This window comes from Ananas comosus, linkage group 3 (genome assembly GCF_001540865.1).
Source record: "Ananas comosus cultivar F153 linkage group 3, ASM154086v1, whole genome shotgun sequence".
Lineage (NCBI taxonomy): Eukaryota > Viridiplantae > Streptophyta > Magnoliopsida > Poales > Bromeliaceae > Ananas > Ananas comosus.
The window spans coordinates 16,398,990-16,414,211 of record NC_033623.1 but is presented as its reverse complement, the minus strand read 5'-3'; the positions used below and the strand labels follow the sequence as shown (position 1 = coordinate 16,414,211).

At 37.8% G+C, this 15,222-nt stretch overlaps 2 protein-coding genes across 4 annotated transcripts; one reads left to right on the top strand and one right to left on the bottom strand.

Moving 5' to 3' along the window:
• On the top strand, nucleotides 828–3,580 carry LOC109707950. 3 transcript variants are annotated; one of them, XM_020229496.1, is made up of 2 exons: nucleotides 828–1,049; nucleotides 2,956–3,580. In XM_020229496.1, exons 1-2 carry the CDS (start codon nucleotides 931–933, stop codon nucleotides 3,269–3,271), a joined length of 435 nt encoding a protein of 144 aa, XP_020085085.1. In that variant the 5' UTR covers nucleotides 828–930; the 3' UTR covers nucleotides 3,272–3,580. The 3 variants fall into 3 exon arrangements, with proteins under 3 accessions (XP_020085085.1, XP_020085087.1, XP_020085086.1); XM_020229498.1 differs by having other exon boundaries at nucleotides 829–1,049; nucleotides 2,968–3,580; XM_020229497.1 differs by lacking the exon at nucleotides 828–1,049 and adding an exon at nucleotides 1,087–2,170 and having other exon boundaries at nucleotides 2,968–3,580.
• On the bottom strand, nucleotides 6,937–9,204 carry LOC109707158 (protein BCCIP homolog; the record flags this gene model as incomplete). Its single annotated transcript, XM_020228261.1, is given in 5 exon segments — nucleotides 6,937–7,228; nucleotides 7,326–7,449; nucleotides 8,609–8,665; nucleotides 8,798–8,887; nucleotides 9,139–9,204. Coding segments are annotated over 4 exon segments (315 nt in total), but the record flags the coding sequence as incomplete, so codon positions are not given.

The window sequence follows — 15,222 nt, the reverse complement described above, 5'->3', positions numbered from 1 at the left end:
ACGAGTTACATTAAAATAAACAATAAAAAAATAATCACCTTTAAAAAATTTCAAACACAACTGCACTTGAGTTACGTTAGATCTACAAATTCGTTAATTTAAATATCCCTTAGGAAGGGTGGGAACGTACAGTGTGTTCCCACCCTTAGTACTTGATTTGTGGATATAAAGTGAGAGGTGACCCCTCATTCTTCTCTTATCTGACCGTGCCTTGGAGAACAAATGCATACTAATCCAATGAATGAATAACTTTTCTCGTGCTAGATGCCAATGGCAGCATAAACTTATCATTATGAGTACTTAGCATTTGGACTACTGAACCACATTGTAAAGCTTGTCCCCGCTGCCGCGAAAGTTGATAGGTATCTCTTACTCTCGTTTAAGAGCCTGAGATCAATCGTTTTTAATAATAATAAGTAAATAATAATCACAGATTCACAATGCCAATTTATTTTATAGCTTTGAAGCTGAGATTAAGGTTAGGACATACTTATTTCACCGTAACTGTAACTGTTTATTTTTGTCGTTTAGTTTAGCTACATGATCAGTGTATCACCGTGCCAGTGACGAGACCAAACATCGCGGGGCGTTTTGGTAAATTTCATACACTAGCAGGAGACCAATAGTATCTGGAGGGACGCTTCGAACTGTGTAGAATATGCTCCAAATTATTCGCTCCACCTCCACTCACGTGGCTTGCCTCCGCGCTAACGCCGTTAGGAGCGCCGTCAATAGAAGGGACGGAAAACGTTAACGGCGTAGTAAACGGGGCGGGTAGGTGGGCGGTTGGAGCGAGTGTGGGCGAGGCTATAAATAGCGGCTGCTACCAATGGAAAAGGGCTCATTCTCTATCCCATTCCTTTTCGTTTTCGCTTTTGCTTTCCTTCTCTCTCTCCCTCTCGCTTTGCTATTTTCACTCCTTTCTTTTGCATGGCCGCTAATTCGAAGGGGCGAGCGATCGCGGGAAGCTTCGGGAAGCGATTTGTGAACCAGATCTGGGCCTCTCGAAATCCTTCTCCGATCGCGGTTTCTGCCGCGTCGGATTCAAGGTACACCTCCTAATTGCTCAGCATTTGTTATGATCTCATGAGATCAACCGATTTTTTTAGCTGCTCTCCGTGTGTTAATTCTTAGATTTGCTCTACTGATCGCTGCTAATTAATATATTAGTTGCTTTTAGTCGCATGGATCAATATATGCTAATTAAGCACTGGTATAACTGGTTGTAGGTTTTTTTTATTTTTTTTTTAAGCATCTGATGTTGTGAAATTATTTGGTGATTTTTGCTTCTTGATGTGTTAGCTGTTATGTTTGTTTTAGCGATCGGTGCTATTACCATGATTGCTTCCACAGTCTAAGTATCAACTATAAGCAGTGATATATATCAATTAGTTTTCCTTTTTCTGAGGTTCTCTTGCTTTTGTGGATCTTAGAGTTGAAATTTCGAGGGGATCTATTCTGTTTTACCAGAGATGCAATGCAACTCTGTAAGGACATCTCCAGTAGAGTTCTTTTACTCCCCCTTCCCCCCCTCCCCCCACCCTCCCTGTCTTTTCCTTTATTTTTTTTTATTTTTCAGTGTGTGGCGATGATATTTCCCACACAAAGTCCTTTGTTTCTTTATCCGCACTAATTTTGCCATCTCTACTAATTCTCAGAGATATTTTCGTCCTTGTTTTGTCTCCGTACTGGTTTTCCCCTTCTTTGTACTCTTTTCCGTCTTTTCTTTCCTTTTCTTTCGCACTCCCTGGAGAGAGAGCAGTCACAAAACGACAGAAGAAAAAAAAAGAAAAGAAAAACACTGGGGGAGTTCACTAGGAGGTATCCGGAGAGGGAACACGCCCCGTCGCTTTAACCTCTCGGGTGATTGATCGTGCCGTCCGTTAATTGACGATCCTGATTTCATTTGGAGGCTGATTGGACGGTGGATTTGTGTGCCCCCTCGATTACCCCGCACGCATTTTTGAGGTGGACCATGTCTGCCGTACGATTCTTTCCCTCCGTTTAAGAGGCGCACCGATGACTAAGACGCGAGCCGTGAGATGGGTACTTGCGGTCCTACAGGCAGAAGCAACGGCCCTGATCGTCTGGTAGTCACCAACCTTTCTCGTCCTCTATCGAGGAGGCATTTTGGTCTCTCCATCGGCTCCATCGGAGGCCACGCGTACGAGTGAGATTTGCTCTTATCCATCTCGATTTCCAGTTCCAGTCACGTTCTTGGCGCCTGCCCCGATGTTCTCCGACGAATATTTATTTCGAAAATGCCCCTGCTGGCCCCATAGGACGAGAAATTCTACACTGTCACAATTTGCACCACGTTATCAATAACAAATTAATTATTTTTTTTTTTAAACAAAAGTATAATACAAATATTTTTTTATAATCATGATGGAACATATATTTTTAAAAAGATTAATTTGATTAGTTTGTTACGTCACGTCACTAATATACCCGTTGCATTCTAGAATTTTTCTCATAGGACAAAACAGCTTCCTCTCCCTCTGTAAAGTAGTATGCTAACGCTAAGTTTATTTTTTTAAAAAGTAAATTTAGCTGAAATGTGAATTAATTAGAATTTAAATTTGAAATTTTGGATATTGAACTTAGCGAAAAATATGAATCCATTAAAATTCGAACTTGAAATCTCAAATACCAATCAATAAATTCTTTGTCACTTGCGCCAGGAACGATCGGCGGTAATATATATTTTTTATTATTGTTTTGGTAGTAAAAAAAAGTTGATAAAAACTAGTAAAATAATTATGGATTTTTGTAATTTAGAGTTATAGAGTTATCATCAAAAAGTGATTACAGAAGTATCATTGCTCTTTTGTCCGTCCAAATTATTTTAAGATGAGAAATGCTAATAATGGTACAAACCTTAAGAGGGCTGAAAGATTGCATTAACCCTTGGTCCAAATATTTAGAATTTAATTATTTTTAATAAAAATTAAGTATTATGTGCAGGAGGGCAGTGTACTCGTCATCGTACGACAAGAACGTGGAGGAGGATCTGGTGCACCCGGTGGTGGTGCCGGACCATGTGATCGAAACTTGTGAGTCGGAAAAGTACTGGGGCCCGCACCCTACGACAGGCGTTTTTGGGCCCGCCGCCGCCGCCACCGCCACCGCGGGAACGAAGGACGGGCCGGGCAACGCAGCTGCTGTGGCGGCGGGGGATGGTGGCGGGTCGACGGTGCTGGACCAGGAGGTGTGGTTCCGCCCCCTCGAGGACGTCGACAAGCCTCCCCACCAACCGGGCCTCAACTAAACCCGTGGGGCGCTGGGGCCCACCCTGCCACCCACTAGCTAGGTTTCGTGCAGGCCCCACCGCCACCAGTTCTTACTTAATTAGGAGTGGCATTAGTAAAGAATAAGCAGCACTAGTTGCACTAGTAGAGTGCACGCATATTTTATGGGATGCATTGTATCGTTCCGTGCGTGTACGTATATGCATGTTGGTGATGTACTACTGCTACTACTGTGGCGATCTCCGTGTACTGGATACTTGGTGTGGTTATATACTGCTACTATTACGGCTTGGATTGGTGAGCTTTTTTCTGTTTTTCCTTGTTTTCAACCTCTCTTTCTCTCGCGGGTGTGCACAATATTTATATATATATATTTATATATTTATGAGAAAGTTAGCATGTTACTCGCTTCGTTTATTTTATTTAGAAATAAATTTAGCTGAAAATGTGAATCAATTAGAATTCGAATTTGAGTCTTGAATATCAACCACCAACTCCTTTGCTATTTGTGCTAGGGACGGTCAGATTAGTGCGGTGTGCATAGTTTAGACGCTATTAAACTATCATGACTAACTGATCGTGTGCAGGGTGGTCAATGTTTGGGGTTATTGATAGGCCACGATTTTATCTTCTTGTTTATGCGTGCATGCCTTGTCCTTGGAGCTATCAGAAGCTAGCCAATAAATTAATAAGGTGCGCATGTGGGTTTATAAAATAGATAAATAATGTCTCTTCGTGGACCTTTTGATATAAGATTTATAGTAAAGACGTGTAGTACCGAAACGTGGGAACGGGATCGTTTGAACAGATGTGGAGATTCCTATCGGGAACTGAATAATTTGCACCCATGTGAAGGATTTTTATCGGGCTTTATCGATCTGTCGTGCGCAGCCCATCGTACTAGGTGAAGTTGTTACGTTAGTGAATTCCTGAAATCATGGAGACTTCACCACTAATGCTTCTGATTAGTCAGTTTAAAAGTTTCATAACAGTTTATTATCAGCTCCACTCCACTCACCACTTGGCTTCCTCTCCTTTTCGGCCCATTCAGTCTGATCTTTTTGTCAATAAAAAATGAAAAGTACCGTATGGGCCTGTAAATTTCTAGCAAGTTAGATGTGTACTTTATCAAGCTGATCAGAGTCCACCGGGAAGCTAAAAAGAGCTATATAATTTCTTATGCGGATGCCATCCAACTCTCGATTCATATTTAAAAAGTAGATTCTTTAGAACATCGATACCCACTAAACTTTTTGCTTGTATTTATCCACTTATTTATTCGCTTGCACTAATAAATAGCCATTTATTTCTCAAAAAAAGAAAAAGAAGATGGTCTGCTACCTCTCTCAAAAAAATGAAACGAAAACATAAAAAAAGAGGCTTTTTTATCAAATTAATAAGCTTCCTCCAGAAGCCTGACTGCCTCATTCATTCTTTTGGAATGGGCCAGCAGGATAGCTTATTAATGGGAGCGCCAGTAATTCAGCTACACTGCAATCTATTTACGGGAACAACCAATCTAATTACTCAATGAAATGGTGAACGTAGCAACTTTAGGATTCACACAGTTTAAATGACTATACCCCAACTGCCATCAAGGATATAGCTTGTTGACTAGAGGTAATTAGAAACGTTTCCATAAGTTGTCCCTCGGCTGCTGCTTCGACTCGGTGTTAGGTCGAACTGATCACATAAATTCCAACTGAAGCTCCCAGCTGCCTAACCAAGTATTTAAAACTCAAATCCAACTTAACTACTCAAATCAGAAAACTTTGACATCAGGAATAGATGGATGACTTGACACGAGAACCCTAAAAATGGATCTCAGTTTGAACAGAGCGAAAGTCCTACCGAAAGGGGAATAAATTTTCTATCTGATGATTGCAGAATAAAAGGAAGATAGAAACAAGTAGAAAGAGAGAAAAACCAACTCTTCTTGTGCTGCTTGATTGCTCGAAAATATAATGACAAATACATACACGCATTCACTCTCTCTCTCTCTCTCTCTCTCTCTCTCTCTCTCTCTCAACATCTTGAAAGCCTACGTAAGTCTGCAAATTATTAAACTAATCGACTTCCCATTCATATCCAAAATCTCACACTCATTCGATATAGAAGCCTAGAAGGTTCTTGATTGAGTGACCATCAAGTTTATAGTTCATTTAAATTCATAACTACAATACAAGCCCGTGATCCGAACAAAAACAAGTTAGACAATAAGAACTTATTTGAATGGCAAAATAAGTTATCTTATAATAATTTATTCGGTATAAAAATTTTCTTATATAAATAGAAGGCAAAGGCCTAGTTTTTTCTTTTTTTTTTTAGAGAGAATAGGTAGCACGCTACTTGCTTCATTCATTAAAAGTATGAATTAGACTACAAGGATGAGGCAGCCAGGGCTTCGGAAAACACGAGAAAAACACCTGAACGTACAAGGAAAAAAAAAAAATCATAAGAGATCTTTCCAAGAAATGATAAGCTGCTTGAGCCTTTGCACCTCTAGCACGGAATCCAGCAGAATGTCACGAAAGATAAGGTTGTTCCTGACCTTCCAGATGCTTCATCAGCATGCAGCTAACTCGGCTAGTCCCTTTTTTCTATTCTGCCCCCCCGTTCCCCCCCTTCCACCTATTCCAGACTACGTGCACATCGTCACCCAAATCCCCCGCCTGGACGTCCTCAAGGCCTATTACCATAAAAAACTTAAGGAAGATGCATTAGGTGAATAGATGGTCCACTGACTCGGCATGTATCCTGCACAATACACAGGCCATGTCCCCAGTCCATCCTCTCTTAACAAGGATCTCAGCTGTAGGAGTTCTTTTCTTAAGAACTAGCCAACAGAATACTTTGACCTTAAGTGGTATTCGGAGCCTCCATATCTTGTTGACACGTCCGTCCACCGTACCCCCATCATTTAGCATTCTATAGGTCGATTTAACTGAGAAAGAACTGCTGCTCCCCCATCTCCACCCTATCGTGTCCAACCTGTGCCCTATTTGAAACCTGCTAACACTCGCTTTGAGCTCCGAGATAGAGGGGCTCAGGCCGGGCACACCCAGAGCCTCATCCCCCAGAATCCTATTCCAATTCCACTCCTCTCTTTCAACGCACTCCTTAACCTGCCTAGTTTTGCTATCGCTCCGCTCATACACCTCCGGAAAGGACCTCTGAAGTGTCTTATCCCCACACCATCTATCCGACTTCTTAAAAATTCTTGACATCCACAATATGGTAGCATAATATACTTCATTTACAAGATAATTTATCTTATGTCAAAAAAATTATTTGAAGGTCGAATATACTATATTCGATTCTACACAATAACACTCCTAGCTTTCAGTGATAATAGAAAATTCTCATACGGAATAAGATATCATTAAATATCTTACTCTGATATCTAAACTACGCCTAATAAGAGAATTCAGCAAGATATCACAATAGAAAAAAGGCCGCATGCTCTAACAAGGAATGTACTCGCTACTCAATATAGAGTACAATAACAATGATAAAACATACTCGGTTATTCTTGAGAATTCTAGTGCATCTGAACTTGCAAAAAGATCACTCATTCGAAAGAATAGATACTGGAAATTAGAAAAAGATGTACCATTAGCATTTTGTTGATACAAAATGATAGCAAATTATTTGCAGAATAGCCCTAATAGACAATGTAATGACTAGCAACTCCCCTAAATGTTGTGATTATAACGAAGGGCACGATCAATCTACAATGCTCATGCACATTTTTCTGTTTAGCCTCTAAAACTACAAGTAAAATAGATTTGCACATCCTGCAACTACAAAAACAAAAAGGAAGGGAATGAAATGCCAAAAGTATTTTGCGTCCCACCACCTATCTTTGGACAATCTACAAAATACTTACCTTGTCCAGGGATATTACACACACAAATTTTAGCTCCTGTCCTTGCCAACCAATTGAAAAGGAAACTTCACCTTGAAAATTATGTTTGCTGCACAAAATGCAACAATGAAATGAGATTTGATATTTCAACTACAAATAAAGTGGCAACAGCTAGCCCTCAGAACTATAAAACAACTATTTCACACCAAAATTATCATGCTGAAGGCATCATGATTCAGCAGCTACTAAAGATTTTAACTTTTCTCGAAACTTGGGAACATCGTCAGCTTTAACAACCAGAACTTGACCCATCTGCCTATAGTTCTTCAACTGCAGAAAACAGAAATATGAGTACCAGTATTGATGCAAATTGAAATCAAAGATAAGATCACTATTCAAGCATACAAATAAATGAACTGGAAATATATCAAATACAGCATATTTAACTGCAGTGCTTTCTTGAACTTCTTGAGAATAAAAAATTAATCACAAGTGCAAGGGAAAAAAATGGCAGCAAGTATAAAGCATCCTCAATGCAGATCAATAAAGTTAAGTAGCAGGCGCAGCAATCTATTCGAATACCATAATAAAAACAGACTGCTACAATCTCCGCAGCACTTTTTATTCAGAATGGAAATTCTGTGAGTAACAACTTCTCTTAATATATGTAAAGAAGTTTCAATACGTATGACAAATAACAAGTCAACCTTAGAATATTAATCTAGCATTTTGATGACAAATAATAACTTGCATATCTTGCCAAAAAGATCCTTTATAAAAATTGGAAAGCAGATTAGCTCAATCTGGCATAAAGTGCATCTAGCATAGAAATAAATATAAAAAGCAACGGACAATAGTTCTATAGCCGAAAATTACATTTTACAGGACGTGAATATGATCCCTTTTCAGCATAAATTCCACAATTTATCATTTAGGCAACTACAAAAGCTTGTTTAAGCAACTACAAACTTCTTGTTTGGCTTTTTCAATGTTAGCTCACTTCTTACTTTAAAGAAGGATGTCTCTTCCCTACAAGCTAAAACACAACGACCAAGCTATCACCTTTTCACCTGTTGGACATGCATCACAAATTACATGAGTGACAGATGGGAATCATGATAGGCACAACACAGCATGCATCATGAAGCACACCTGCGTGAATCATGGCGAAGCATCGAACAGGTGAAAAAGTGATAGAAGTGGGATACCAATGCTATCAAGGGCTATGCTAAGGTGCTCTTAGAAGCGCAAAGGCCTTCTGTGTTTCCACCTCACATTTGCTTCCATTCACATTCCGGAATAAAGATCAACTTACACACAGTATGCTTAGACAAGTGTGAAAACCATCCATAATGGACCAAAAGTTCAAAATTTTAAATGTTCAATATTATCAATCTGGTTAATAAAGAAAAAAGAACATAAAAACAGGCTGGATAATAAAGACAAAGAGCAAGTATGGCATAACTTTAAATAACTACATGCAACTTACGTTGTCTGGAACCAACTGCTCGGCATGCACAGGAAAAGTAAAAGACCACGTGCTGAGCTGAAATGAGAAGGGTACTATAAATAGCTTAAAAATAATCAAATAGCAGATAGCATATATTCAAGATAGTATATGTCCAGTATATATATACAAGATAGTATATATCCAAGATAGTATATATTCAATATATACCTCATGAAATACTTCATCTTCTGCCTTTATATAAATAACAGGTTCATCTTGATTGACGCTACGCTTTCCCTTCGGTTTGTTCGGATCTCTCTACAGAAAAGAACAACAATAAGCTGATCATAACCCAACAAGCATTCACATAAGTAGATGCTAACATCGGCGGTTAAACAGAGAGATCATATATCGTAATGACTAGTAAATAAACCATATTCGATGAACTAGTCACTAGCCTCTTGTCTACGTACTAGGGTGGAACTTAAGGCATACAATTAAAAGTGAATTGATATATTGAGTTCGATCGAGCAACAAATGAAATTAGACAATTTGGAAAGGAAACGTACCTCATATATCCTGCTAATCAACAAATAGCTTTTGAACCGGAAGGAGTCTCGAAGTTCTTGTGTGGGCTTTGATAGGTATAGACAAATCCAGTTACAACCAATTTCAGCATGAAATTTATATGAAAAGGGGGAAAACCTAATACCGGTACCCATAGATCCTATTTGAGTCGCCATGACCTGAAAGAACATTTTCATGTAAACATGTCAGTAGTAAAAGCTATAGTGCTGAAGTATGAGATACAACTCACCAGAAAACTATCTGTATACTTGCTGATTATGATGTCTATCTTAGTTCCCTACAATGCCAAACACATAATGCCATGAAGAGATTCTCATGTCGCCTTGCATGCACAAAAGTTTATATATACTTTCCATCACACTAACATCTCCACAGCCCTAGGCTCAAATTGGTGCATGCTTTGTCCTTGTTTGATTGTAGGGAAAGGATGTAACAACAATTCAGGCTAAAATACGCAAAAATTTTAAATAGAAAAATTTGCTAAGAAGCGGAATGGTTATGCTATCAGCAATTCGGACAGGAAGGACGCTACAAAGTCGGATGAAGGAAGCACAGGGCATAGTAGGAAATGCCAAGCGAGCTGAGATAACATTCCGCAATACACTAATTGTAGCGATCCGACCCGCCAGCAATAATAACTCGTTGGGCCCAAACCATCAGCCCAAAATGCTTAACCTCAGTTATTATTACTAGCGTGTAGGCCTCATATAAACTAATCGGAATCAGTATCTCATCCGATGTGGAACTATTGGGGCGTTACAAACCCCCCTGTTTAGACCCTGACGTACTCGTCGAGTCCAAACCAGGTCACAGACAGACCAGAACCAGAATTATCAGGCGATGTGAGATTCTAGAGGTGGCTCCTATGGGTTCAAGAGGTGGTTCCCACCAAATCCGTTAGTGTAGCAGTTTGTCCCGCATAACACTTAGCTCTCACACTTCCGGCTGGTATTCGGCTCTAATACCAAATGTAACGACCCGGCCCGCTAGCAATAATAACTCGTTGGGCCCAAACCATCGGCCCAAAATGCTTAAGCCCAGTTATTATTACTAGCGTGTAGGTCTCATATAAACTGATCGGAATCAGTATCCCATCCGATGTGGGACTATTCGAGCGTCACAAACTCTCCCTATTTGGACCCGACGTGGAATCAGTATCCCATCCGATGTGGGACTATTGGAGCGTTACAAACTCCCCCTGTTTAGACCCTGACGTCCACGTCGGGTCCAAACCAGATCACAGACATACAAACAGAATAGGAACAGAATTGCCAGACAATGTGAGATTCTAGAGGTGGCTTCTACGGGTTCAAGAGGTGGCTCCCACCAAACCCGTTGGTGTAGTACTTTGTCCCGCATAGCACTTAACTCTCACACTTCCGGCTGGTATTCGGCTTTGATACCAAATGTAACAACCCAACCTGCCAGCAGTAATAACTTGTTGGGCCCAAACAACCAGTCCAAAATACTTAAGCCCATTTATTATTACTAGCGTGTAGGGCTTATATTAAGTAATCGGAATCAGCATCCCATCCGATGTGGGACTATTGGGGCGTTACACTAATATGCTAGCTTGGAATAAAAATATGCATAATAATGAACTTAGGCTATTCAATAAACACACTCAGTAGCTATAGTTGGAGTGTATATCATTGACAGTCATAATCTGTAACCAGTCTGCTACGTCACCGGAATCAATTGGTCACAATAACTGCTTATTTTAGCCCGATACTCTTAAACCACATGGCCCGGTAGAATAAGATGACAAATAAACACTTCAAGCATGTTTTCATCAATGACTTAAACCAAGAAAAAATCATGCAATCCGTTACGTGTTCGTTAAACCCATCAATATGTCAAAAATAAAAGTACATCATGATCATATATGAATGAATCATGCCAAATCTGGTGCTGTTAGGCACATACCATGCCAATCGGTTGTAGATACAAGGTTATATAAGGTTACACTATGTTAAACACATCGTAAGTCCAATTATACTAAAAGTTAGTTCGGGAGAGAGAGAAAGAGACCTTGATATCTAAGGATATCGACTTCTCTGTAACAGGAAACTGAGTACGATGAGGATTATTTGAGGCCATCTCCATTTATCCAAGAAAATGTTAGGTCCAACCTAATATGATTTCCGAAAAACATTAGTAAATTAATATAAAAAGAAAAACAGAAGCTATAGTAAAAAGACATGAATAAATTACTCATGATATTTACAATCTTACTTATTCCCTCATTATAATGAGCTCGTACTTTTAGGCTGCGTTTGGTTCAGGTATAAGTAAGAACTGCTTGTTCCAGGGATAGGTACAAGTTCAGGTATAAGCAGGAACTAGACCAATTTTACGTTTGGATGAAAATTGAGTTGTTCCTAGGAATAAGGTAAATAGCGTTTGGATGGTTAAATTGAAATAAGAGGAATAAAAGTTATAATTTGAAATTAACATTATATTATCTAATTAATTAACATCAAAATATTACTTAAAAATAAATAATAAATAAATAATAATAATAATTAAAAAAAAATTAAATAAAATAATCTAATAATAACTATTATATTAATTAATTATTATTATTAATTTATATTATTTATAAGTAATAAAGTCATTATTATAATAATTATAATAATTATTACTTAATTAATTAATTAATTATTAATATTATCTTAATTAATTAATTAATTATTAATCACTTTAATATTATTATAAAATAGATTAATAAAAATAATTATTATTATAATAATTAATTATAAAACATTATTAATAAATAATTAATAATTATTAATTATTATTATTTAATAATAATTACAATAATATCGATTATCTAATATCATCTAGAATAATCTTTTATTTTATTATTAATTTAAATAATATAGAAAATTAATAATAATAATCATTAACTTATTTCTAAGATATAATTAATAATAAATATTATTTAATTAATAATTATTTAAATAAATTATTAAATTAATAATTATTATTATCTAATTATAAATAATTAATTATAATTCATTAGTTATTTATTTATTATTATTTAGCATAGATAATAAGTTCAAATTAATAATTGATTAATAATAGTTTACTATCATTAAAATTTTAATTTATATTTAAATAATCTTGTTCTCAATCGCGACAAAGCTTGTCCAGGAAAAAGGTAAGAACAACAATTCCATAGTTCAGTGCTTATACCGCAGCTAGTTCAAAATCTCGAAAACTACTGTTCTCGTACCTAACGCTGCGATTGGGAACACAAGGGGGGAACAAGGTTATTCTCTCCTTTGCTTCCGTCCGAACCAAAACACTAACTTATTTACTATATCATATTAATACAAGAAAGTAATTTCGACATGCTAATTCAAGCAGCTTCTAACTATAATATTATACAAGTGATCTCTCTGGAAAGCCACTTAACTCTAATTTTAGCGCTCTTACTAAGAGTATTTGTTGAATTGTCCCCAAACGCGCTAAATATAATACATGATATATAGTACTTAACTTACTCTTTTTTATATGACACCAATTTGAAGAGCGTCCAATGATGATCAACAAGCAAGGTTTCTACCTGGTAAGCTGCAAATCTGTGAATTGATTGAATAGCGGGTTCGTATCATCAAAACAAAGATATACATAAATATATCTTTGCACACACAGAGTTAATTCCCCCTCTACGCTCTTAATATCGAAATCAAAAGAATAATAATTTGTGATATCTAAACTAGTATGTAAACCCAAAATTTTAATTTTGTATGCTTTGAATTTTTATACTGATGTGAACGAGGGCGCGTGGCGCGGTAGGGTGGCGCCGCGCCGGTGAAAGGGTTGTGACGTTGTCGGATTGCGACGATTTAGAGAAACAGGAAGGGTTAAGATGCAAGACTCTGCCCGCGGCGCCCATTTTGATTTTACGCACTTCTTTATGCGGCCGGATGCATGTCTATAGCGGGGTTTCAAAAGAGAATGAAGGTCGGGCCGGGCCCGCCCATTTAAGATCTTTGTTTGATGACTCGTGGTCTTTATCTTTTTCTTTTCCTTTTTTTTTTTTTTTTTTTTTTTTTTGGTTCTCTTCGTGTACCCATGCTTTAGTTGCATGCCGCAGAGGAAGAAGGTTTTCTCCGCAACAGATATTTCATGTGAGGCATACGCCTGAAACATTTCATCGAATCACGTGCATTAACAAAATTTTAACGCCTCGTTAGACGTCGCTACTATTTCTTTAATTTTTTCAAAATATAAATTCTACATATAATTTATGTGAGAAGGGATGACAAATTGCACGCAATTCTTACATACAAAGTATTTGTTTGATACTTTGACATAAAAAACAAAAAATAAAAATATTTTTTATTTTTAATAATTTTTTCAATAAATTATTACTCATTATTTAGTTAGAATTCATTGCAAGTTAACGAATCTTTATGTTAATTTTTTAACTATGTATAATTAGTGTTTAAAATAATTTTTTAAAAAAAGGCAACATCAATCAAAAGAGCCCTAATTAAAAGCATTAAAAAACTAAATAATGCCAAAGGAATATTTTAAACCCCATACTTTCATACAAGATTTGACCTGGTGAGTGATCTCATCAATGATCAAAAGCAAAATAAAATTCTCAGGGAAATATATATGGCAATGGAGCCTCTCCCAGGTCCTTAATTAGGTCGTAACAATATGCGCACGCGAGGAGGACGGTGACATCTCTGGTCGAGTAAGTACCATAGTTAGTTAAGAGGGCGGTGACATCTCGGGTCGAGTAAGTACCATAGTTAGTTAATTCGGATTCGGCAAAAATTCGGTACGGATATAATTTCGATAAAATTCGTCTTCTAATTTTTAAATTCGTTGAAAAATACGACTAAAAAACGGATTCGGTAATTATTCGGATACGTGATTTATACGGGTAATATACGTTTATCCATTAAAAATTCGGAATAAAAAATTCGGCTATATAATAACATAAATATCTAATAATTAAATATACTATTATATATATTATTATTATAATTTTATATTATTATATTAAAATTATGATATATATATTACTAATAATTTATTAAAAATATTAATAAATACAATTATATATATATTAAATTATATATATATATATATATATATATATTATATGAAGCGAGGTCCATGGACCCTCCCTCCATCCGTCCGATTGGCCTCTTGACCGCGCATGGTCTTTCCTGCGAGCGCGCCAACACCGTGATTTTTCTATTCATTTTTTTTTTCTGGCGGCCACGCTGCGCACGAGAGCCGCAGACGGCGGGGCGAGAATGGGACTGACTGCGGCCCTCTTGCTGCTCCCACGCATCGGGCCAGGGCGGAGCGGAGGAGGACGGACGAACGACGAGCGTGCCGACTCGCCCAGGCGTTTTTTGGGCGAAACAGATGGCGCGGCGTGAGGCAGGACCGTAGGCCGCACCTCTTGCCTCCGGCGCCGGGCCAGGGCGCGGCGAGGAGGACGACAACGACGAGCGTCGCCTGGCTCGGCCGCCGAATTTTGAGCGAATTTCGCCGGAATCGGCGAATATTTCACTGATAATTATTTGGAGGATACAAAACGCTTTTTTTTTTTCGTAACAGTACACCTTTTGGACAAAATCACTTTAGTGGCCGTAATTCGGCTATTAAAAAGTTTACAAATTAATCACGCGTATTATTTCCAATTTCTACTACGGATAAGTACCCCCTCATACGTCCCGGCACGGCATTTTAATTCCAACCTTATCATTCTTTAATGCCAAACTAAATGGTCAATTTCCCGAAGCACATCCCCGGACGCCCGACGCCACGCCACGCTTGCTGTAAGATTTGGGCCACCCGCCAGTGGGACCAATGCGTTCAATGGGACCAATTACATTATATATTTCTGTATAGTTTCCCGATTTGACCATTAATCTGTGCAATCCTCTCACGTCACATATACTGGATGAAAACTAATCTATTCCGTGAACATTTTCTAGCCTCGTTTGGTTGGCGTATAAGCGGGAATAACGAATGTTATCTTCCGTATTTTCGCCATAACGAAATAATTTTTGCCGGAATATTTTATT